This window comes from Aulonocara sp. 'chitande type north' Nkhata Bay, linkage group LG5 (genome assembly GCF_057382095.1).
Source record: "Aulonocara sp. 'chitande type north' Nkhata Bay isolate Kocher_YH1m ecotype deep benthic linkage group LG5, A_spYH_male_GT1.1, whole genome shotgun sequence".
Taxonomy (NCBI): domain Eukaryota; kingdom Metazoa; phylum Chordata; class Actinopteri; order Cichliformes; family Cichlidae; genus Aulonocara; species Aulonocara sp. 'chitande type north' Nkhata Bay.
Window position 1 is genome coordinate 38,469,798 of NC_141348.1, and position 23,495 is coordinate 38,493,292.

Consider the following 23,495-nt stretch of genomic DNA (forward strand, 5'->3'; position numbering starts at 1 on the left):
CATTTTTTAGCATGTTTCATCAAAAGACATGGCCAGTATGAGGCTGCTGTACCTCTGAAGTGGTTTCTGTTTTGACAAGTAAACAACCAGTCAGAACCTTTAACGCACTGGATGTCAGCTGCTGAATCAAACACGTTCTTGTTTCCAGACTTTGATGTTATTGCACTTCCGCCCCAATTAGTATGGAGCTACAACAGTACAAAACATGGCAGCCCATCTGTTTGCATAGCCTGTCTGTGTTTGACTGGAGAGGAGTTGTGTGAGTGCAAACCAGAAAGGAGGGGGGATACATTATGATTTTTTTGGAACAAGGTGAAGAAAAATCCTCATTTATGGGACTCAGAAGCACCACATTGTGCTTCAAATATTCAAGGGGGTTTTACCTTCTGTGTGGGTAAGATAGCAGCTGATTAGGTTTATCCTTTAGAGGAGAGAGCAACTTTGATACCGAACAACAGAACAGGGGGTTAAACTTTTAACAGATGAATAGGCAAATCAGATGTACCGAGTCTGGAATCTTTGAGTGGTGAGAAACCTGACTGCATGGCAATTATTAATCCTCTTAACGAGCTGAATGTAAAGTGAAGCCCAGAGGAGCCGGCCGTGGCCTTATCTATGACAAACGGCTGAGCATCCTAATTGCACTGAGAGATCTGACAGGATAAATTTATACCAGAAACGTGACTCATCTGACGTGCAGGCAGGAGTGAGAGGATGAAACAAGTGGGAGTGCCAGCCCTTCTTTAAAAATTCATTTATTTCTGTACAGTATAGATCCAGAAATATAAAGCAGTTCACGGCACATGAATCATAAGTTCACAAGTGGCTGTATTTTAGGGCAATAAGGGTTAACTTTACCAGCAGCTTTCTGCAAATAAAGTATAATGCAATAAAATAGAAATACCCAAGCCAAGGTCACTTTTTTCATGCAATGCTGTTATTCTTTATATTTCTATTGGGCAGAAGTATTCAGAACATCTACCTTAATAAAAGTAATACAACAGAGTGCTAGAATACTATTCATACATGACGTCGAGGGAATTTACAGCCTTGGCAGAGGTATGTGGACTGCTTTTGTTGATTGAAATTATAATTTATTTCTCAAATACAATAAAACAGAAGTCTAAGGCAGTACGCAATTTAAGTACAAACCTGTGTATCATCATTTAATATAATATTTTAATAAGTGGACTTCTCCTTTTAGCCACTCGTGGTGAGTGGTTTCATAAGGTCTGTGCATAACATTTCACACTGTGAACAAGAAACCTGTGACAGTTTTACAGTGGTTAACACCATATCAGAGTAACAAAATTATCAAGTAAATAAATAGCTACGTATCAACAGTAACATTGTTCCTAGAATCTGCCAGAGCCAGTCACTATCTCTTCTTTTACCACTGGGAATACTTTGGACTTTAATTTCCACACCTGTTCCAAGTGTTCCTTCAACCTCTCCTACGTCATGCTTTGTCTTAGCTTGGATTGCCACATGAATCACAACTGCTGTCTTCTGTTCCCCCTCAACCAAAACTGTGTCTGGTTGGCTGGCCAGCAGCTGTCTGTCTGTCTGGAACATGAAATCCCAAAGGACCTTAGCCCTGTTGTTCTCAGCCACTTTCAAAGGTGTTTCCTACTGGGAATTGGGGACTTCTAATCCATGTGGCGCAGATGTTGCTGTACACTATTCCGGCTGCTCGGCTATGCCTCTCAGTAGGTGCTGTCCCAGCTTGAATCTTACATTCTGCTACTGTGTGTTGGATTGTCTGCCTGTCACTTAGGTCCTCTGAGCCTGGTGTTTCTTACAGCTTGATCTTGTACTGCCCCAGTCAGAGGATCTGTGCTGTCCTTTCGGTCACCTGTTTTCAGCCACTGTGTTTTTCTTAATGTAAGCCACTTGGTTTTCTAAGATATTTCCTTCCCCTCTTGCTCATCACCATCCGTCTTCAGCTGCCTAAGGCGCTCTGGTAGCAGTTCATCTTGGGGGGTCATCTTCCTGATGCATTTGTGAATGCTCCTTGTTTCATCCTGGATCATGGCTGTGATGCTTACTAATCCTCACACTCCCTTGCTTCATTGCTCACAAAGCTTTAGGGTGCTGGCCTTGGTCGGACCCCTGCTTTGTGAGGAGTTTTGTGTCTATCTCTCTCCTCAGGTGGCCATCTTATTATTGTGTACAAGCAGGATGAGTTTAGGACCCAGTGATTTTTAGTGTGTGTTTGTTTCATAAATGACAAAAGACAGCACGCCACATTGTGAAGCAGGAGTGTCATCTCCTTATTGATGGAGATGATAAGATGTGATAACGGGATTAAGCGGAAATTACCTCAGATTTAAAAAGATCTTGTGCGCGAGTGCATGTTCTGTGATATCAGAAGGCGAGATTAAACTGTCAGCTGTGGGTGAAAACATAAGCACAACAAGTCTCATTAAAATATAAGAACAAACAATAAAGGTTCCCTGCAAGAAAGCCGCCTGTACAGTAAATCACATCCAGCTGGTGATTATATGAGGGAGTTAAAGCCGTTTAAGAAGGACAGACAGTTTGGGGTAGATTCCATTACAGGAACAACTCTTATATATTGTCCACAGATTGGCTGTGTGTCAACCAACAAGGTGAAAGCAAGGAGGGAGCCATCATCTCAGATATTTCCACTTGCAAGTAAATGAGGGCACAAAGCCTGATGATTTAACCTCATTCATGGAGAAAAGAAGCCAAGATTTCAAACAACGCAGGAAATTAAACAATTAAACCACCAGATTGCAGGAAACTCTTGCTAATCCAGAATTTTTGGAAAGATTTTCAGTTTCTGAACTCCCGCTGATATTACCACCTCCCACACAGCCCCCACCTGCTTTGCCCTGGAGGCTTATTAGGATGCAGCAAGCATCTTCTGCAGGATTTCTGTCACTGGCAGGCAGTGCTCCTGTATTCTGACCCTCCCCGCAATCTACTGATTCGCAGGCTGTTGCTCACACAAAGACACAAATGCCAGCAGGAAATGAGCATCTTTTTTCTTAAAAAAACAAACTTGTTTGATTAATTTGTCTTGTTGGCAGGGCTAACAAAAAACAATAAAACCATCAGGGATAAAAGGCAAAATCATGTTTCAGACATTTAAAACAAGAAAAAAAATGTCATAATATATTGTAGGTGATACGAGCTTTAACACTTGTATATTAATGTGTGGTTACCAGCTGAGGTTTCTACTCTGAATAATAGAAAAAAATGAGTGCTTGCTCTCATTCGATGAACAATGCTGATATGCGGTTCTGCACTTAAAGAAATCATGAAAAAATTATAAAGCAAAAGTAAACTTCTCGTCCTCGACTAACCCCTGACGTCTCGTAGCAGTGGACCGAGCAGCCAAATGAGTACAGGACATGATTTCTGAGGCAGACCGTGGTTTAGGTGGTACTGGGCTCTAATATTCACAGAGTCATGCATCACCAAGCTGCTTTTCTAATATAACTGTGGCAGTTGGCAGCACCAGATGTACAGTAGAATACTGCTGGCTGACTGACAATCTTGATAAAACTTGTATCGGCTGTGCAGGATATTTCTCATCCATCCTTTTGTCATACAGCAGCTGAATCTGTAATCATATTTCAAGAGTACTGTGCTCCAAAATACCAGTGTTGTGGCTTGAAGCTGTTAAAATGCAGCACAAATGAATGGCTGCCGTAGATAAGCAATATCAGTCTTGCCCCCAAACTCTTTCATAATGCTGATTTAATTCCAAGAAAAATGTTGTATGAAGCAAAACACAAGATAACATGTCGATTGGGGAAATAGAGATAGCAAAATGCCTTGGATGGAGTGCAGAATGCTTAATCAGATTTTCTAAGTGCAGCTCATGATTAAAAAATGAACATTTAAACAGTAACTACAGCTGGAAAATACACTGCTTTGTTTCTGTTTGCCTGTTCAAGCAAAGGAACAAAGAAACAACTAAATTCAGTGAAGAAAACAAACAATTTTCCAAAACGATATCTGCATTTTATTTATGCTTTGATAACTAAATAGACCAGGCTATTACCTGGAAAATGGAGACAGGAAAATCAGGCGCTGCTGAGTGTTTTATATGAAAGAAAGAAACAATCAAAAACAGTCGGATCAACACGATATTAATAATATGACAATATATCAAGAAGAATAGTACGTTTTCTTTTACATCACCTCTACATACTGGCGGTATTGTGCTTTGATAAGACTTTTGCAACTAACACAGATACAGAAAAAAAAATGTAACAACCCCACACAAGGATTTTAGCAATCAATCATTAGGAAACAAAACAAAGAAACAAAGAACAGAAAAACCCTTCTCACTTCATCCCGTGGTCACATGTGAAAATGGAAAAGAAGTGAAAGAATGAAAAAACAAAACAAAATCATAAGAAATGAAATTAGGTGCAGCTCATCCATTTGTGCAATCAACAAAACACTCAACATACCTAATGTTGCAACACTGTCCCTTCACACACACAAACGCACACAGGAATATATGGCATGTATCATTGTCATGTTTCTGTAAATGAGGCAGACTTGGTAAATATAATGATTAAATGTATATAAGTCTATATATATATAAAAAAAAATCAATCAAAATTAGAAATGATATGAAAAAAAACATGCACTGGACAAATACAAGCATGCATTTACATGATGAGACCTGAAATCTTCACCAGTACATTAAATGGTAGATGATGCACCTCTACCACCGTCGCCACCTCCACTTACATCGCAACCCCCTGAAAGTATTTCCTGCACACGCAACTACACTCATTGTGAACAAAGATACATTCGCAAACAAAGTACACAGAGTCCAGCGGTTGTTTTATGAAGCACTGCAACAGTTCTAGATGTTGCTACATGTGGAGTAAGCAGTATGAATATTCGTCACACTAGCAAGCCGGTGTTGTGTGAAACCATCATGTGTTGCTGTGCTATATAAAGGCATGGGGGCTCTTTTTTCTGATCTACTGTCTATGGTGAGATAACTGTACATTTTCCCTTATTTATTTCTTTTTTTTTTGTCTTTTGAAAGAGAGGTCCATGTTGGCAAGGTTTCTCCATGAGCATCCTTTTCGGCAGTAATCCAGAGGAAAAACACAGAAGAGTGCTGCATGAAATGTTCTCCGGAAAAATTACAGATTTTTTTTTTTTTTTTAAACATTTAGGACTTCCTCTGACAAATTCTTTGTCACGATTGATTCGTCCATTTTCCTCAGTTTTCATGTAAAAAGTGCATCTGTTAGATTAGTATCAGTTCCTCACCCTCCCTGCGTTGGACAGTTGTCGTTGTATGGTGGCTTTGGTTGCATAACACGCACTTTCACCTGGGTTCTGCTCAGCAAGTGAAGTCTTCAAAGTTACCCTGGCCTGGATGATGAGGTAGCATATTGCCAGGATACGTTGATGGTGTACGCAGGTTCTCACAAGGAGCCTGAGAGAGAAATGGGATGAGAGAGGCAGACAGTCAAAAGGCAGGTAAGAGAAATGATCAGCAGAAGATATAGCATTGAGATCGAAGGAGCATAAATGTGCAAGAAAACCTAAATAAAAAGCTCATAAACACTTTCACAGGAAAACATGACATGAGCAACAATTCGGGCTGAGATGAGTGAGGAAATAAATTCTTCAGGAATACTTTGAAAAATGCTGAAAATAATGGTGAACAGAAAAGGAGAGGACTACAAAGTGAAGATCAGTTGTGGAGAATATCTTTCCCTTCTCTGTCTGAGGTCTGACTTACAATTAAAGTGAACTGGCTTCATTTACACTTGGAAATAAGTGAGCTGTCACACCTTCCAAAGCTTTAATTCCGGCCTGTCCCTGCTGGTGCTGTCCCCCAGCTTTGATTAAATTCCAGCCACTTTCCGCTCTCCTACTTCTCCCTCTCAATTTTCTCCCCCTCTCATCCCAATCACTTTTTCACTCTCTACCGTGTCTCTCAAGTCCCCCCACCCAAACTTCCTCCATCTCTATCTCTTCTCTCTCATTTGCTCGTCTTCCTACCACCACCCCACCACCTCCTTGATCTCGACTCCAGTTGAGAGCAGTGAAGACAAAGCAGAGAGTGTGCCCCTGTCAACGCAATGCCGTCTGACACAGTGAAAGTACTTAACAGCACACTACTGACATGGTGTTTCACATCATCCAGGCTCAGCACAGCTCCCCGGTCATTGTTTTTGCGGCCTTTGTGTTTCTTCTTCATGCACCGGCACACCTTGTATTTGATCACCTGAAAATAGACGAGCACACCTGTTACCAAAAAGTACTTTCTTGCTTCTGGTGAGCATCCAAGTGTTCTGTTTTTGGTTCATCATAGTTCAAACCCACATACTTGACTGGAATAGAAATGTGATTTATTTTATGTATCTATAAATATGCTTGCGCGGTGACCCTGCACATGAGCAGTAGCTGCTTTGCTCTGCCCATCTCTCTCTCTCTCACACACATTTCTAATCAAGGACTAACAGACACACACATAAAAACACTTAGTACTTCAGTTGTAAGAGAAGGGAGGAAGGAAGTGTGGAGCACAGAGTTACTCTAATGAGAGTGGACATAGACATCCTGACTAATCTAAAATATAATACATTCAAAATGTTAATGTATTCAGCGTTGCTACTGCTAAGATGTGAATGCCGTGCAGAAATGCAGAAATGGGCTGCAGGGTTGTGAGGGACAGAGCGTTCGTCATGCTCGCTAAAACACGTCCTTGTGCGCATGGTAACGCTGTGTGAAAAATGAAATTTTGCCAGCAAGTCATTCTATTTTGCTGGAGTAGCACAGATGACCATAAAAACACAATAGATATTCGTTTTTTACCTCATATAGATAGTCAATGAGTTCAAGAATGGTGAGGATGCTGGCCCCAATGAAGAGACCCATCTGACCACCAATATCACCTGCAAAGAAAAATAAGGAAGCAAAACTTGTACCTGAATACATTCACGAAACACAGGTCAGCTTTCACACACACTTTGCGTCTTTTTTTACATCTAAAAGGTGAGAAATGTAACAGCAAATATAGACGTTTGCAAATATGCAGTTAAAAAGATTAAAGAGACACTTTTGTGTCTCTTCTGGGACCTGAACACCTCATAAAAAATGCAAGCACTTGCGCTACTGTCATTTTAGATACAAAGCAACTGTCATGCTGCATACTGCACATTATCTTGACAGCCATTTCCTTACCCAGAAGGCCTGCCAATTCATAGGCTTTCTTTTGTTCGATGGTTTCGTAGTTCAGCGCTTCAAAGTAGATATCCAAAACCAGAATGTTATCACTGTTAACAGAAAGGGAAGCAGGCAGTTTTAATTCACATATTTAAAACTAACAGTTTACATTTCAAACACGTTTCTATCAGTGCATCTTCAGGCAGAGGAGGTGATTGGTGAGTCTGCCACTTCCTGCAGATAACAGAGAAGATGCGTTAAGTTGAGCAAATAACCTGTCACCACTTACTAATTTCCCCTATGTGGGTCTGCCCATTGAGGAATACAAGGGAAATGATGGTAGCTGTTTGATTTCATACTGTGTTAAAGTCTAAAACTCAGGACTTCAGCATAAAGAAGAAGAAAGGGGATTAGTTTAAAGGCCCAGGGGAAGACAGACTATTATTGTAATTCTTAAATATCCTCTCTCTGGGTGAAGTCAGACTTTACACCCCACTGGGGTTGGGATCAAAACCACAGCTTGACTTTGTAGTTACATGATTTTCAGTTTTATACCTTAAAATACAAGTCCTGCATTATAAGACAAGTGATAAGCTGCCAGTCCTAAGATCAACTCTGCTGAAGCCAAGGGCTCATTTTAAATGACTCGATGCAAATTGTAGCTGGTAACATGGTGTCAGTGCGCCCCAGGGTGGCTGTGGCTACAATGTAGCTTGCCATCACCAGTGTGTGAATGGGTGGATGACTGGATGTGTAAAGCGCTTTGGGGTTCTTAGGGACTAGTAAAGCGCTATATAAATACAGGCCATTTACCATTTAATGTGGAGAACATTTTAAAATTGCCTGAGATCTTATACTTCAGGTCACTCTGACTGCACTGACTTCTTTTTTTAAAGCCCATCAGCAGTACACACAATGAGAAACAGTCATCAAACACTTTGAGGTCAGTGGGTCTCAGCGTTTATTCACCTGCACACTGATAATTACAAATCAACAATGGCTGTGTTCCATTAAGTGTCCCTGAAAGCCAGCATGTGCAATAAAACGAGCCTAGACCTGGCTCACTCAAATTAATCACAGCCTTCAAGTCAAAGTACAAATGTCACAAAAAATCATTTTAATGAAGGTAAAACAAAATATCATGTTATTAAATATGAATGAGTTGGAGTTTTTCAGCCCAGCAGGTTTTTGACTCTGGATGAATTTCAAAAGCATCCATCAGCTTCTGGAAGCTGTGGGAACTCTGTTCTTTCTGTCAGCTCTTGCCAACATTTTACAGTAGAGTGGATGTAATCTGCTGTTCCCCCGTTGGAAACTAGTAAACTATGTGGGCCTTTATAAGAGGATGGTCAAGGTGGCTGATGTAACCCATGAGATTTTGATATGTGAATTGGCAAATTGGATATGTCATGCCCACGGCCGTGAGATTATTTTAATGCTTGGTTGTGCTTTTAAATTATCTGATTTATGATTGACATAAAAACTCTTTCTGAAATGTGAATTAAACCTTCAGACAGCCAGCCAACCATCACTGAGGTTGGGCTAAACCACTGTAACATTGACACTGCAGCACGAGTACTCACACTTAGCCACTTCAAATTTTTACTAATTACTTTTACTAAATAAATGTAATTATTTACCTTTATGTTTCAGTTTCAGCTGCACACAACACACCTCCCTCAATAGTTTATCCATTTCTTCTGTCCGTTCAGACTGCTCTGGTAAATCCTAATTTGTTCTAAATTTTAACTTTAACTTTTGTGCAATTATGTCTAAAATTTGGTGGAACGGTAACATTGTCCTCAACTCCTCAGATGACCTCCCAGACGAGGCGGCGCACTTACCACTAAATCACCGAGCCCCCAGTATCATGTAGAAACAATACTAAATCAATTGTCCTGCAATAACTGCACAGTGAAAATATTAATCAGAATCAGAATCAGAATCAGAATACTTTATTGATCCCTGGGGGAAATTATTTTTTGTTACAGTGCTCCATTTTAAACCAACATTAAGACAAGACAGACAAATAATAATATTTGGATTGTCCAAAATCAACAAATAACCTCACCATGCAACACATGTAGATATTCACTACATTAGGTACACCTGTTCAACTGCTCATTAACACTAATCAGACAATCACATGTGAGCAACTCAATGGATTGAGGTTTGTACACATGGTGAAGACGACCTGCTAACGTTCAAACTGAGCACCAGAATGAGGCAGAAAGGTGATTTAAGTGACTTTGAACGTGGCATGATTTTAGGTAGTAGATTAGCTGGTTTGAGTATTCCAGAAACTGCTGATCTATAAGGATTTTCTTGCACAAAAGAGAAAATATCCAGTGAGTGGCAGTTCTCTGGGTGAAAATGCCTTGTGGATGTAAGAGGCACAGGAGTGACCAGACTGCTTTGAGCTAGCAGGAAACAGTAATTCAAATTCAGTAAGTAATTATGATGAAGCTGAGGAGAGGCCAGCAAACTGATAGGAAGGCAACAGCGACTCAAATAACAACTGATTACAACTAAGGTAATGAATGCACAACCTGATGTTAGCAACATGTGCCCAATAAAGGGGCCAGTTAGTGAATATAAATGATGTAAACATGTTTTATAATCTAAAAACAGTCCCAGAGTCCCAGAGATGTGGATCTGATCACAATCAAATAAAATGTCAAAGTGTTATTTAAAAAAAAACAAAAAACAAAAACATAAATGCAAATATTTTTAGGCTAGGTGTAATTTGAACATTTACTACACATTCAGTTTTTCCCCAGATCCTAAAAAGACAATTTTTTCTACCTTTCACGATGTTCCAAATTTAGACATGAACAGCAATGATTGACAGGCCATATTTATTTATTATAAGATTATTTATTAAAAATTTTTTATTTTAAAACTTTATATCAGCGACTTTTACCACTGGTACTGCTTTAGCTCCTGATATATTCTCTGGGGTACAGATGCTGCAGGTTTTCAGTCACTGATCTTCTATCTTGTTATTGTTACTGACATTCTTGGGTACTTTTTCCTGATCTGTAGGCCGTCAGTATGGGTTGTCATGCTGAAGTTTCAGTGATGCCTCTTGGCTGTCACATGTTCCTGCTGCTTAGTGGGTTAACCTGAGACACATCTGATCACAGTTGCTGTCAAACAGTGGATTAAGCTACATGTCTACCTTTCTTTCTCTGTTTGTGGTTCCCAACAGAAAGACGACAGACAGTCCACTGTCACGGACTTCAGTTTCACATCACCAGAGACTAAGAAGCCGGAATACCAAAACAAAGCTAATGTGCATCAGTATGACACCACTTGGAAATTTGGCCAGTCAAAGAAATGAACTCGATGGATTCACTTGTGTCCACAGGGAATTTCTTTCTGAAGGGAGAAGTGAAAGGTTTTTAACAGCAGTCTGGCTACATATGGTGTAATTATCTTGCCTTCAACCGCTCTGCCGGGAGTGATAGATAAAAGATCCAACTATTATTGTACCCTCTCCTCATTTCCTTGAACTGCTTTTGATCTCTTCAGTACATTTGGCCAAGAAACACTCAATACTTGGTCGATTAATCAAGTTAAGCTCTGAATGTGAGTTCCTTGCTCTATTTTCTCCCCTCGATGAAAAAAAAATCCAAGTTTTAGAAAGTGAAAGGGTTACTACACTCACTGAGGAGCCTTTAAGGAAGTAAGTAAAAGAGAAAATCAACCCGAAACACATCGGTTCTGTTAGACAGAAAAGAGAGTGGGTCATTTAACTTGTTTAGTGGCAGTTTTCTTGTCCTTACGGGTAACTGATATCGGTGGCATGAACTTTTATCAAGAGATTTAAGATAAGATAAGATAAGATAACCTTTATTAGTCCCACACGTGGGAAATTTGTTTTGTCACAGCAGGAAGTGGACAGTGCAAAAGTTATGAGGCAAAAATTAGAATACATTTCTGATGTAAGTGTGCTTGTATTCTGAAGTGGCTTAATCTGTCTTAATCCCTCACAATCAGGACAGCAAGCTATGTTTCAGCCAGTACTGAATTGCTAAATGATGACAGAAAGGAAAATCCAGTGCACAAGTGAAAAAACACAGAACTCCAACCAAGTTGCGTTTGGTATATATTTTGTTTCACATGTTTAAAGAAATGAAGAAAAAAAACTCAGTTTGGCTCCTGAATGTTTTCACAGAGCTTTTCCATCCTCATCAAACACAAACAGCACATTTATAATCTACAACCGTACTGCTCATGAAAAGTAAAACAGTACTCCAGTGTAATCTAACAAGTCAACAAGTCAACTGAAGATGAAATCCATTTTCAATTCAATTCAATTCAATTCAATAAAACTTTATTGACCCCGAAAGAAATTGGGTTAAGGCTGCCGACCTTTTGCCAGCGCCATCTTACCCTTCCGACCATACATACATTACACAACATTTTCATTTTTTATATAATGACCCAGTGGCTGTACTTTCAGTAAAACTTTACTCCCTTTGGAAGAGTCCAATTTTTGCTATTAGGGGAAATATCTTTAATGCTGGCTTTTGCCAAGTCTGGGACAGAAGATAACAATTTTTGCAGGGTAAAATTACAGTATACACTTACTGAACACAGCCAATTTATTAGGTACACCTGTTCAACTGCCCATTAATATAGCTAACCGGTCAGCCAATAACAGCAGGCAAATGCAGCAACAGTGTGGGCCACAACCAAAGTATGCAGAGCATCTCTGAATGGAGAACACACCAAACTTTGAGGTGAGCTACAGCAGCAGAGGCCCACAGCGGGTGCCACTGCTGTAAGAACAGGAAACTGAACCTTCAATTGTTTTGAAGTCTCAAATTGTCATAGACAAAGTCATGAACATGTTTCTTTACACAGGATTTGGAAGGATGTTGCTTGAGAATAGCTCACTTAGGATCAGAATGAACAACATGAGAATACGGAGCCTCGTATCAATGGTTCAAGATGCTGGTGATGTAACAGTGTGTGGGGTATTTTCTTGCCACACGGGGCCCATTAGTGCCAAGTGAGCATCATTAGTTGACCGTGTCCAACCCTTTATCAGCACATTGTGTGCATCTTCTGATGGCTGCTTCCAGCAGAATAATGTGCAATGTTAAATTATTCTAAACTGTTTTTTGAACATGACAGTGAGTTCACTGTACTCAAATGGCCTCCACAGTCACCAGATCCCAATCCAATCGAGCACCTGATCTGGTGGAAACAGCCGTCCCCATCAAAGTCATTTCATTGCTACGCTTCTTTCTGGAGGTGTGTGCATTTGGAACTTCAAACTCAGGGCAAATACACTTCTGTGTCAACCAAAAGCCCATACAACACTTTTCAGTGGAAGAGCTCGAGTCAACTGTAAGTTAATGGGAACTTAACATTTGACGTAAACTACCTGAATTATTGAGCATGCCATTGGCACCTGTTTATAATTCATTTAACAGACATGAGTTTTTTGGGGGGCCAAGCTAACGCAGCTGCCACTTACCACCTGCCCCTTCTCTAATTTTTTTCGGGGGTGAGTTGATAACTGCTGCTACAACATTTTTGTAGTGTTTAAGCAGAGAATAGAAAATAAATAACTAGAAATGTAAAGTACTATCTATAACTAAATACATCTCTTATTTGCTGCAAGACATAAAAAAATATTCATGATAATGAGAAAATGACAGGAGCTGATGAATTGTGTCTACAGAATGCACTGCATGATGACAGTTTAACACACTGTGTAATATGATGAGTGATAATGACATTATAACTGCGCTAAAAATAAAATATAACAATGTTTAGCTTCTAAAATACACTGAAAAGACAAGATGAATGGCACTGATAACTTTAATTCATCGCTTCATTTATGTGAAGCTTCTTAGAGATTGGTTGCATCAAATAACATAAATGTGAAACACTGAATTAAAAGTGAAAATGCTCTGCAAACACAAACCCACCTTTGGTTATATAAAAGATTTTAAAAAATGTACTTACGCTATGTACTGCTCAGTTTTGTTATATTTCTTGGCAAGGTACTTGGCCGATGCTTTGCTGGGTATCTTGACAAAGGACAGCTCTTTACCATAACGTGTCAAGTTGCACGGCGTCTCACACACACAAAAGTCATTGTCTTTCTCGACAAGAAAGTCTGAAAAATGAAGTAGTCAGACAGAGCGAGAGAGAGAGAAGAAAGCCAGAGATAGAGATTTAAAGAGAGAAGACAAGGGGACAGACAGATTTATCGCCATCCCAGGATGACAAACAAAATATGAGTTGAATGAAAAGTGTCACAGGAATGTTGTGAAAAGATGCCGCGAGGAGCAACCCCACAGACCCTTATAAGAAATACAAAAGATATAAGCCACATCAAGACAGAGTCAGAGAGACAGTAACAGCCAGAGGCCAACACGTGAGACACGAGAGATTGCAAGTCAGTAAGAAAACAAGCAACAGACATGAAAGGACTGAAAGGTATCAGTTGATGGAAAGACAGGGGAGTGTGAAAAGGAGAGCCTCAGTGGCAGGCTTGAGGTTTACTCTTTGAGAATGGCTACTATCAGGCTGAAGGAACACTATTATCTGTTATCACCTCGGATCAGGAGTTCTGAACAGTGGGACATGCACACTGAAAAGTGCACATGCACACATACACACACGTGCATACACATACACATCATGCAAGCAGCATGCTGGTTTATCTCCTTACCCAAGGCAGGATCTGCACACTCCTTGTACTGCTCCGGGGTGCAGTATGGGGCATTTCCTAAGGATAGGCAAAAGAACACAATGTTCACAGTCTGACCAAAAATAAGGGGCGAGCAAGGGAAAAGGGGGTTTCGAGGAAGCACAAAAGGCAACGAGTCCAAGACTTATAATTAATGTTGTCTCAGAAATACTGCTGCCCTTATCACACCTGGATTTTTGCCATAAATTTTCAGCTCATCTTGTAATTGATTTCATTAACTTTTGCTGACTCTCATCACCACTTTCGGTCACCCCTTTCCCCATCCTTCTCTTTTTGGCAGTTGATCCATCTTTGTCAGTTTGTCAGGACAACACAAGGTAAGAAATGTCATTGCTGTAGAGGACATTATTACCCTGCTACAATTATTCACTGCTTTTTGGTCCAGAGATCGGAAAGATGAATAGCTGAAGAAGATGGGGAGGTTCCCTCTAGACTTCCAGTAATCAACTGAACAATCACTATAAGATAGAGACTAATCCTGATTATCACACAGGCAGATTGGCAGGCTGTCTATATGCAAACACGGGTCTCTCACAGGTAAGTGAGGGTTAACGGAGGCCAAAAGCAAATGTTTCCTCAGTGCCAAACTCCTTTTCAATTTGCCATCAGAGATGCCACACAGTGATTAAGTGTAGGCGGTAGACAGCAAATGCCAGCTGTAATCACTGTGCAAACAAAAGGAAAACAGTTGAGTTTTCCGATCCACTGGAGTGTGAAAATATCTGATTTTCAGCGTTTGCTGGAAAAAGTGTTTTGCTCCTCAAAAATCATTTTTGTCACTGCAGCATCAAACGAAAGTGTTTCCTGTGAGATTAGAATAACAGACTCTCGAGCACTTCACATCTTTATAAGTAGATATAGATATATTGATATCCAACTCAATTCAATTCAGTTTTATTTATAAAGTGCCAAATCACAACAACAGTTGCCTCACGTCGCTTTATATTGTAAGGTAAAGACCCTACAATAATGCGAAAGCAGTAAGGTGCCCCCTCTGGTTCTTACCGGGCATATGAACCATCCTACAGTTACAGTTATCCACCAAGTATCGTGTTTCACAGTCGATCCTGCAGGCCGTGATGCTGTAACTGCTGAAAAAGTCAGAATCCATCGGTGTGGATTTGCAGTCGCCCCATGGTGGAGGCAGGTATGTCAGCTGAAAGAGAGGCACAAACACGTCACACATGGCGATTGCTATCTGCTGAACATCCCCAGAGACTTATCAATACCTTGACCATATTTGAAGTAAAAAAAATTCACAATGCGAATGTGACCTGTTTTTTATAAAAATAATAAAACTCACAGTTTATGTTCATGGAAGTGGCAACAGAGTAAAAAGTAAACAAAAAGAACAACTACGCAGTCATTTGCAATTTCATCATATGCACGTTATTGCACGCTTATCCTCAATGCAGTTTTTCATGCCATATTTTCTCTCAATATGCTAAATTTGTTACTCTGTCGATATGAAAGGTCTTTACACACTGCATTTGGAACAGAATGTGAATCTTGTTCTTACTCCAGATTCGTGGACATGTGAGTTGTGGTTATTGAGCGTAGGAGCATTAATCCTACGCTTCTCCTATTCCTAGTCTCCCTCTGTGCTTTCATTGTGCTGCCCACTCTTCATGCAGGAACTGAATAGTATCAGCTGTTTAGTAGAGCTGATATGTCGTAAGAGTTTCACTCTAAGCAGTGTTGCTGCAGAACCAAATACCATATGCCCAGTATTTGAATCCACAAATGTTAGCTATGTCGCCTCTCAGCAGTCTGTGCAGTAAAACATGCAATCCGGTGGATTCGTGCAGTGGAGACTTTGCATTTCTTTGAACATCTGCACAGCAGTGCTGGATATGTAATTCTATAGTATTAGTATACAAGTATTTACATCTTTAAATAATTAAAAACTGCAGAAGCCACTCACAGATCATACTGTTATACAGTGAAGTGAATGTTGTGCATTCATAAACACATCTGTATTTGAAATACTTTTTTGCAGATATGCATATATTTTAATTAAATTTAATTTATCTGAGTAAACACAATAATCAAACTAAAGTAATTTTCTTGTATATAGGTTTTCAGAAAAAGTAAAAAAAAAAAAAAGAGCACATCAGAATTTTATTAAGTCCAATTTGGTGCATTAATATAGATGGATTTATGCAAATAACAGTCACAAACCCAGAGGTATTTAGTTTGCCATAAAATTAACAGTTAATACGGTTAATAAAAGTTGCTTATTAGTTTTTCAGTGCTTCAACCGAATCTTCCAAATACACCATAAACTAATTTCATGCCAGTTTGCATGCATCTGCCAGCTACAGGTCCTGTTGTCTTCTCTACAGGGGGGTTTAAAGTAGTTAAGTGCATACTTATCATGATGTACCAGGGCTTGGGGAACGAGCATGTCGAGGAAGTTGAAAATTTGTCTTTGGCAAAAATGGGCTGCCAGCACAACTACACAACAACATGAGAGCTTACTCATGAAATTGGACATAATTGGAATGGCTGACATCAAAGAGCAAGAGGAGGCAAGAGTAAACTTGAAGGAGAGATGAACTATGACACTCTCCTTATCCCAGTGAACAAAGGAACCACTGTGAGAAAAAGGAACCAAAGGCATATACAGACAGCACAATGATAAAATTTTGCAGATGCCTGCATGCACTGAACAAAAAAATATAAGATATCACCAAACCAAAACCAACCCATCCCCCAAATGTGGCTTTCTGGACAAAATTATGGAGACATGGGGTATTCATATTAATGGGCATCTAAACGCCAAAACTTTATTTGATTTAAATTTGGAAGATCTGTCTTCAAGATCATGTTCTTGTACACCTCTGTACCCATTGTACACATCTTCAGTGCTGAAAGAGTACAGCACAGACTTCACACTGTAGCAGCAGTCCTATCATGTCCTGTAGTAGCTATGCTTCTGCACTGTGCACTTGATCTTCTGTGCACTTGATCTTCTCCAGTGTGTCAAAACAGAAATCCTTCAACTTGATTTTCATTGTCTGCAGGTGGATGAAGACAGAGCAAGGCAAATCTGGTAAACAGGGGCAGGGTAGGTGTTGAACAAAGATGTCGTTGCCGTGGCCACAAGACTCCTGTGTTTTCAGTATGCTCTGAGGTTGTTTCTCATGAATGTCATTCTTACATGCTTACTTCTGTACTTCTACTGTAAATTCTATACAGCAGAAGTAGCAGTATATTTTGACTATCTTACAGCTGGGCACAAATTTTCAGTAGATAATCACATGAATGTTGAAAAAATTCCTGTCACAATCCTTCACACAAACTTTGTCTCAGTTATAAACAGAAGTTGATATTTGCGCTTTTCTTTCATGGTGCAACTGCAGAGTTTATAGTATAAGCAGTTTGACTTTTTTTCCTCTTCTCAGTCCCCTCACCACTCAACCAGCTGCGGTAGATAACTTGCTGATAGTTGCAGTTTTCTCTCTAATAATGTAGGGTGCTTGCCTTATGATATAAAGCGCCTTGAGGTGACTGCTCTGGTGAACTGGCGCTATATAAATAAAATGATCTATCTTCTAAAAATATGGGGAACGCATGCACAGACGCTTTAGTCAAAATTGGAGATTAGACAGCTGACTGGAAGTTGATAGATGTTGCCGCTGTCTGTTGCGGTTATGAAACAAACTCAAAAGCAGACTTTCATAAACAGCTGGGAGCAAAACACCAACTCAAGCCGCAGCTAACATTTCGTCAGAACTTACATTACATACATTATTGCCGAGTTTTATAAGCCTGACATATATCAGAGTCTATTTTTACTATGGTATGGGCTTTAACATAAAGTTAAATTTATAACTTTTATAACTATTTTTTTCTAACATTTTAATTTGTAACTGTGTAACTGATTTGTAAAAGTGGGGGAACTAACGACATTGGGACTGGGTCTTTTGCGCTTAGTTACTGTAGTGGCTATCTTTGTTTCTTCTTGGAGTTCTCTATTTCTCTTATATCTAAAATAAGAGTCTGGATGGACAAGAGGCTGTTTTACGCGTCGGTTTGTGCAACAACGACGGTAAAACCATCGTGTCGCTCCGCCATTCGCTTACTTTATTTCTCACAAACCTTTCACAACAAAAGCACCATATCCTTTTCAGGCTTTTCAAAATAAAACATGTAATAACTATAAATGGCGCTAACATTCCGGCCCCTAATTGTTACTGCTAAGGCATAACAATTACATATTAACACAATAAAGCGTCATTTAATATCAACACTCATAATCTAACTGGCTTAACCAAACATTATATGAAACATAAGTCATATGTGTTGAACATATATCTGTTACACATGAGGCTGATATTCAAACTGTTGCCTCCATTTCAAGCAACAAACATAACTTGTCGATAGGCCTCTCCAAAACGCTAGTTTTGGTTTTGACAAACACACGTCTGACAAGTCCATGTGAGTCTGGAACTGTTCTCTCAACCTTTCCCATTAACCAGGAACTTCTTGGTGCACTGTCATCAACTATGAGAACAACATCTCCTGGTCTCAGATTTCTCCTAGTCACTAACCACTTCTGTCTTTCTTGTAGAAGCGGCAAATACTCTTTAGTCCAACGCTTCCAAAAAATGTCTGACAGGTACTGCACCTGTCTCCACCTTTTTTTTTGCATACAAGTCCTCTCTTTGAAACAATCCAGGTGGCAGTACTGGCTGCCCTTTAAGAAGAAGTAGATGATTAGGTGTAAGTGCGTCTAAATCATTGGGGTCATTAGACGCTCTTGTTATTGGCCTGCCGTTGACAATTGCTTCAACTTCACATAGCAATGTCCACAAGCATTCATCATCCAGAGGTTGCTGCTTTAGGATCTGGTTAAGAATTCTTCTAACTGAGCGAATTTGTCTCTCCCAGATTCCTCCAAAATGTGACCCTGCTGGGGGGTTAAATATCCAGGTGATGCCCTTTTGCATGAGCATTTCTGAGATTTTTGAATGATTCCATCCCTTGATTGCTTCACGCATTTCCCTTTCTGCACCCACAAGGTTAGTGCCATTGTCTGATCTCATGACAGACACTTGACCTCGTCTTGCAATAAACCTCCTGAATGCATTTATGCAAGAATCAGTCTCAAGTGAGTGGGCAACTTCTATGTGTATTGCTCTAACAGCAAGACATGTAAACAATACACCATATCACTTAACTCTGCTGCGCCCATGCTTGACCTCAAAAGGTCCAAAATAGTCTACGCCCACATTTGTGAATGGAGGTTTGTCAGGAATCAGGCGATCTTGTGGCAAGTTTGCCATTCTTTGTTCACCAGGTTTCGCAGATGTCCTTCTACATGTTACACACTTTGACAGGATCTTTCTTATTGCTGAATCTGCCTGTGGAATCCAGAATCTTTCTCTCAGCCTGGATAATATGTAATTCCTTCCTCCATGGCCTGTTTCTTGGTGAATGTGTCTCAGAATCAAAGTAGAAACATGATGACCTTTAGGGAGAATCACTTGATGCTTAACATCGGCTGGTAGTGCAGACTCATGCAACCTACCGCCAACCCTTAAAACTCCATCCTGGACAAAAGGATCCAGCTTCACAATGTGACTGCTCCTTTTAAGCTTGTCACCTTTTTGAAGACTTGCAATTTCTTCTGCGAAGCTTTGATTTTGACAAAACTTAACAATCTCAGTTTCTCCCTTTGCAACATCTGCAGTGGTAAGTGAAGATCCCTTAATACATGTTTTGAACTGCTGCATTTGACCTGCAACCTTTTCAAATTTCCTTTTAGTGCTGTCACAGCCACTTGCTTGTGACATGAGAAGCTTCCGATGTGCACTTAACCTGCCAAGCAGCTGCTTGAATGTAAGTATCCAGGAAACTGCCTTTTTTAGACGGTACCAGTCTGAATAGTGAGAGATCAGTTTGTTCACTGGATTTTCATGTAATTTTGTAACATCCACACTCATCACCTCTTTGACTTCGACATCATTTTTTGGTATTTCTTTAATGTCCGGTGGAATTGGCCAGTTTTTCTTATCTTTTGTCAAAAACTCTGGCCCAGCAATCCAGTTTGAACACTTCATGAATGTCTCTGTGTTCATTCCTCTTGAAGCGTGGTCAGCAGGGTTTAATTCAGAGTTTACATACATCCACTGACTTGGTTTTGTGTTGTCTCTAATAAGTGACACTCTATTTGCTACAAATGTCTTAAATCTGATGTTCTCGCTGGAAATGTACTTTAAAACAGTGCTACTGTCAGACCAAAACACAGATTCTTCTTGTGGCATTTGAAGCTCCTTTCTCATGAGCTTGTCCATTTTTACAGCAACTGCAGCTGCTGTCAACTCCAGACGTGGAATTGTTATCTGCTTCAGAGGAGACACTCTGGACTTGCCCATAATGAATGAGCAGTGAGTTTCTCTTTTCTGATTTGTGATACAGAGGTAAGTAACGACTCCGTAACCTCTCTCACTGGCATCAGCGAAGTGGTGCAATTGTGTAGATATGACCACTCCAAATCCAGCAGGTTTCAAACACCTGTTGACGGTAAAGCCATGAAGTTTTGAAAGCTCTGAATGCCAAACTTGTGACCTTTGAGCCAGTTCAGCTGGGATTTCCTCATCCCATGAAATCTTCCTGCCACATAGCTCTCGTAGGATGATTTTTGCTGTCAGAATGACAGGAGACAAAAAACCCAATGGGTCATATATTGCACTTACAAATGAGAGGATGCCTCGCCTAGTCTTTGGCACAGGTTTTTCAGTTATCCTGATCTTGAATACATCTGTCTCTGTGCACCAGTTCACTCCTAGGACTCTTTCCTCTGGTAGTGCATCATGTCTCAAATCCAAATCTTTCATCTCTTTTGCCCTTTCCTTTTCAGGAATGGAAGCAAGGACAACTCTGCTGTTGCTCATCCACTTTGTTAAGTGAAATCCTCCACTCTCACACAATGCAGTCAGGTCCCTGACCATAGTACATGCCTCTGTTTCATCTGAAACTGACAGAAGACAATCATCTACATAAAAGTTGTTCAGAACAGCATTAACTGCTGCTAGTGGCATTTTTTCTTTAGCATCTTCTGCTGCCTTTTTTAGTGCATAGTTTGCACAGCTTGGGGAGGATGTTGCCCCAAACAAGTGCACCATCATTTTGTATTCTTGCAGAGGTTCATTCAAGTTCCCATTTGGCCACCAGAGAAAATGCAAAAGATCACTGTCCTCTGGAGGTACTCGCACCTGGTGATACATAGCTTCTATGTCTGACATCAAGGCAATGTGATCCCACCTAAACCTTGTTAGTACCCCAATCAGTGTGTTCGTTAGGTCTGGCCCTTGCAAGAGTTCTTCGTTCAGTGATTTCCCTTGAAAGGATGCTGCACAGTCAAAAACTACACGGAGTTTTCTTTTCTGAGGGTGGTACACCCCATGGTGTGGTATGTACCAAACTCTCTCATTTTCAGGGGTAGTCTTTGTGTTTGGTACCTGAACTGCGTAGCCTTTATTCAGCAAGTCAGACATGAAGCTCTGATACTCCTTGTGAAACTCTGTGTTTCTGATTAATTTTCTTTTCAGATTCTCTGCCCTCTGCATTACTGCACTGCGGTTGTTTGGCATTTTGACAGCTTTGTTTCTCAAAGGAAGACCTATGCTATAATGACCATTAATCCTTTCAGCTGTGCCATTGACAGAATCCATAAACATGATGTCTTCTCGTGACATTTCCTGTTTTTCCTCAGAAGCTTTCTCTGGAAAATCATAGTTGAGCTGTTGCATCAAAAGATTCTCAACATTAGTGACAGAGATGCGATTTACTGAAACACTCAGCTCTCTGTCAGAAGGAGTAGAGCAAGAATCTCTCTTGAGAGGGCCATTGATAACCCAACCCAGGACTGTTCGAACAGCATATGGACCGTTATCGTTACTATGAATAATCTCCCATGGTTCCATAGCCTTGTGCACATCACATCCTATCAAAAGTCCAATGTCTGCGTCTGAATGTGGGAACTTGATTTGCCGAAGATGTGGCCACCTTTTTAAATCATCCTGTGTAGGGATGTTCTCTCTAGACACTGAAATGTCTGCATGAGTGTAAATGTCAGGAAGATCTATATAGGTGTTCTCATTTAAACCACACACTTCTAATCCTGACAGGTGATAACTTGTCACCATCTTTTCTTGTCCCATTGTGCGAAGCATGAATTTTGTCTTCTTACCTTCTACACCCAGTTGTCTCATCAGTTTTTCTGAACAAAACGTGGCTTGGCTCCCATTGTCCATGAATGCATAAGTCTCAATCAACTTATTGCCTTTCTTCAACTTAACCCACACAGGAACGATCGATAACACATGAATGCCTTTTCCGGCCCCTGTGGCTCCACAAATTCTGCCTGAAGTGTGTGTTTCATCACTTGTTGTGGGAATGTCTGAGACATTTCTCTGGATGCAATCGTCTGCCTTACTGTCCTCCTCCTTTGTCCAATGAAGCATACTTGGATGTCTCTTAGAGCAGTACTCACACAATGATCTTTTCTTACAGTCCTTACTCAGATGACCTTGTGTCAGACATGCAAAGCACAGACCCTTTGCTTTAAGGAACTCTAGTCTTTCTTTGTAAGGCTGGTTTCTGACCCTTTGACATTCTGCCAGTGTATGGAGTTTTTCACAGTATATGCATGGTTTCTGGAAGGCATTGCTAGTGTGACAAGAAGCACTTTTATTAATTTCAGGTGACCTTTCATTTGCAGCTTGTGTTACACTTGTAGCAAATGTGCTTCCCCTTTGCCTGGATGATCTAGTCATTCTCACATTTGCAGATGACTTTGCTTTGTCTTCAGCATCCTTAATGTCACCATACAAAGGATCTGCAGCTATTTTTGCTTGTCTGTTTATGAATCTAACCAGATCTGAGAACTTTGCTCTCCTTCCACTTGTTTCTTGAATGTCAAAAGCAGAGACTCTCCACATTTCTCTCATTTTGTATGGCAGTTTAGAGACAATAACTCTGAGGTTCGTGGGGATCTCCATCTCTTGCAGTTGACTGATGTCTTGCATTGCATTGTTACAACCAGTGAGAAACAGTGAATAGCTATGAAGAGCCTTTGCATCATCTGTTTTGATTTGTGGCCAATTGAATGCTCTGTTCATGTAGGCAGTTGCAATTTTCAGTTCATTACCATAATGACAAAACAGCAACTTCCTTGCCTCACTGTAGCCTTGTTGAGGATTCATGTGCTGACAACTTCTTACCAAATCTCTGGGCTCACCTCCGGTGAACTGTTCAAGGTAATATAACCTGTCACTGTCACTGTCAGTTTTGTCATGAATTGTATGGTCAAAGGCTCTTGTAAATGGTATGAACTCAAGTGGATCACCACTAAAGATGGGAATGTCTCTTTGAGGCAAATGTGACAGTCTATGTTGTTTGACTAACATCTCAGTGATATCATTTTGTTTCAACATGACTTCACATAGATTCATTGGAATAACACTGGCATCAGTTTGGTGCAAGTCATCTTCTTGTTTTACACTGTGACTGTTTACCTTTGAATGCCCATCATGTTCACCTTGTACCTTTGGCTCTTGGAAGCTAA

At 40.2% G+C, this 23,495-nt stretch overlaps 1 protein-coding gene across 3 annotated transcripts in view; it reads right to left on the bottom strand.

Annotated features, from left to right (window-relative positions):
- Window positions 1–3,698: 3,698 nt before the first annotated feature.
- asic1b (acid-sensing (proton-gated) ion channel 1b) overlaps window positions 3,699–23,495 on the bottom strand; it is a 185,706-nt gene continuing 165,909 nt past the window's right edge. For 2 of the 3 annotated variants that reach the window (XM_086293447.1, XM_086293446.1), the window contains 7 exons: window positions 14,924–15,074; window positions 13,880–13,936; window positions 13,168–13,321; window positions 7,201–7,292; window positions 6,832–6,911; window positions 6,140–6,241; window positions 3,703–5,443 (listed from right to left, as the gene is read on the bottom strand). In XM_086293447.1, coding sequence (XP_086149573.1) covers window positions 5,348–5,443; window positions 6,140–6,241; window positions 6,832–6,911; window positions 7,201–7,292; window positions 13,168–13,321; window positions 13,880–13,936; window positions 14,924–15,074 — 732 coding nt within the window. In that variant the 3' untranslated portion in view covers window positions 3,703–5,347. Of the gene's footprint in view, window positions 5,444–6,139; window positions 6,242–6,831; window positions 6,912–7,200; window positions 7,293–13,167; window positions 13,322–13,879; window positions 13,937–14,923; window positions 15,075–23,495 lie in introns of all 3 variants that reach the window. The other variant, XM_086293445.1, reaches the window with a different exon arrangement.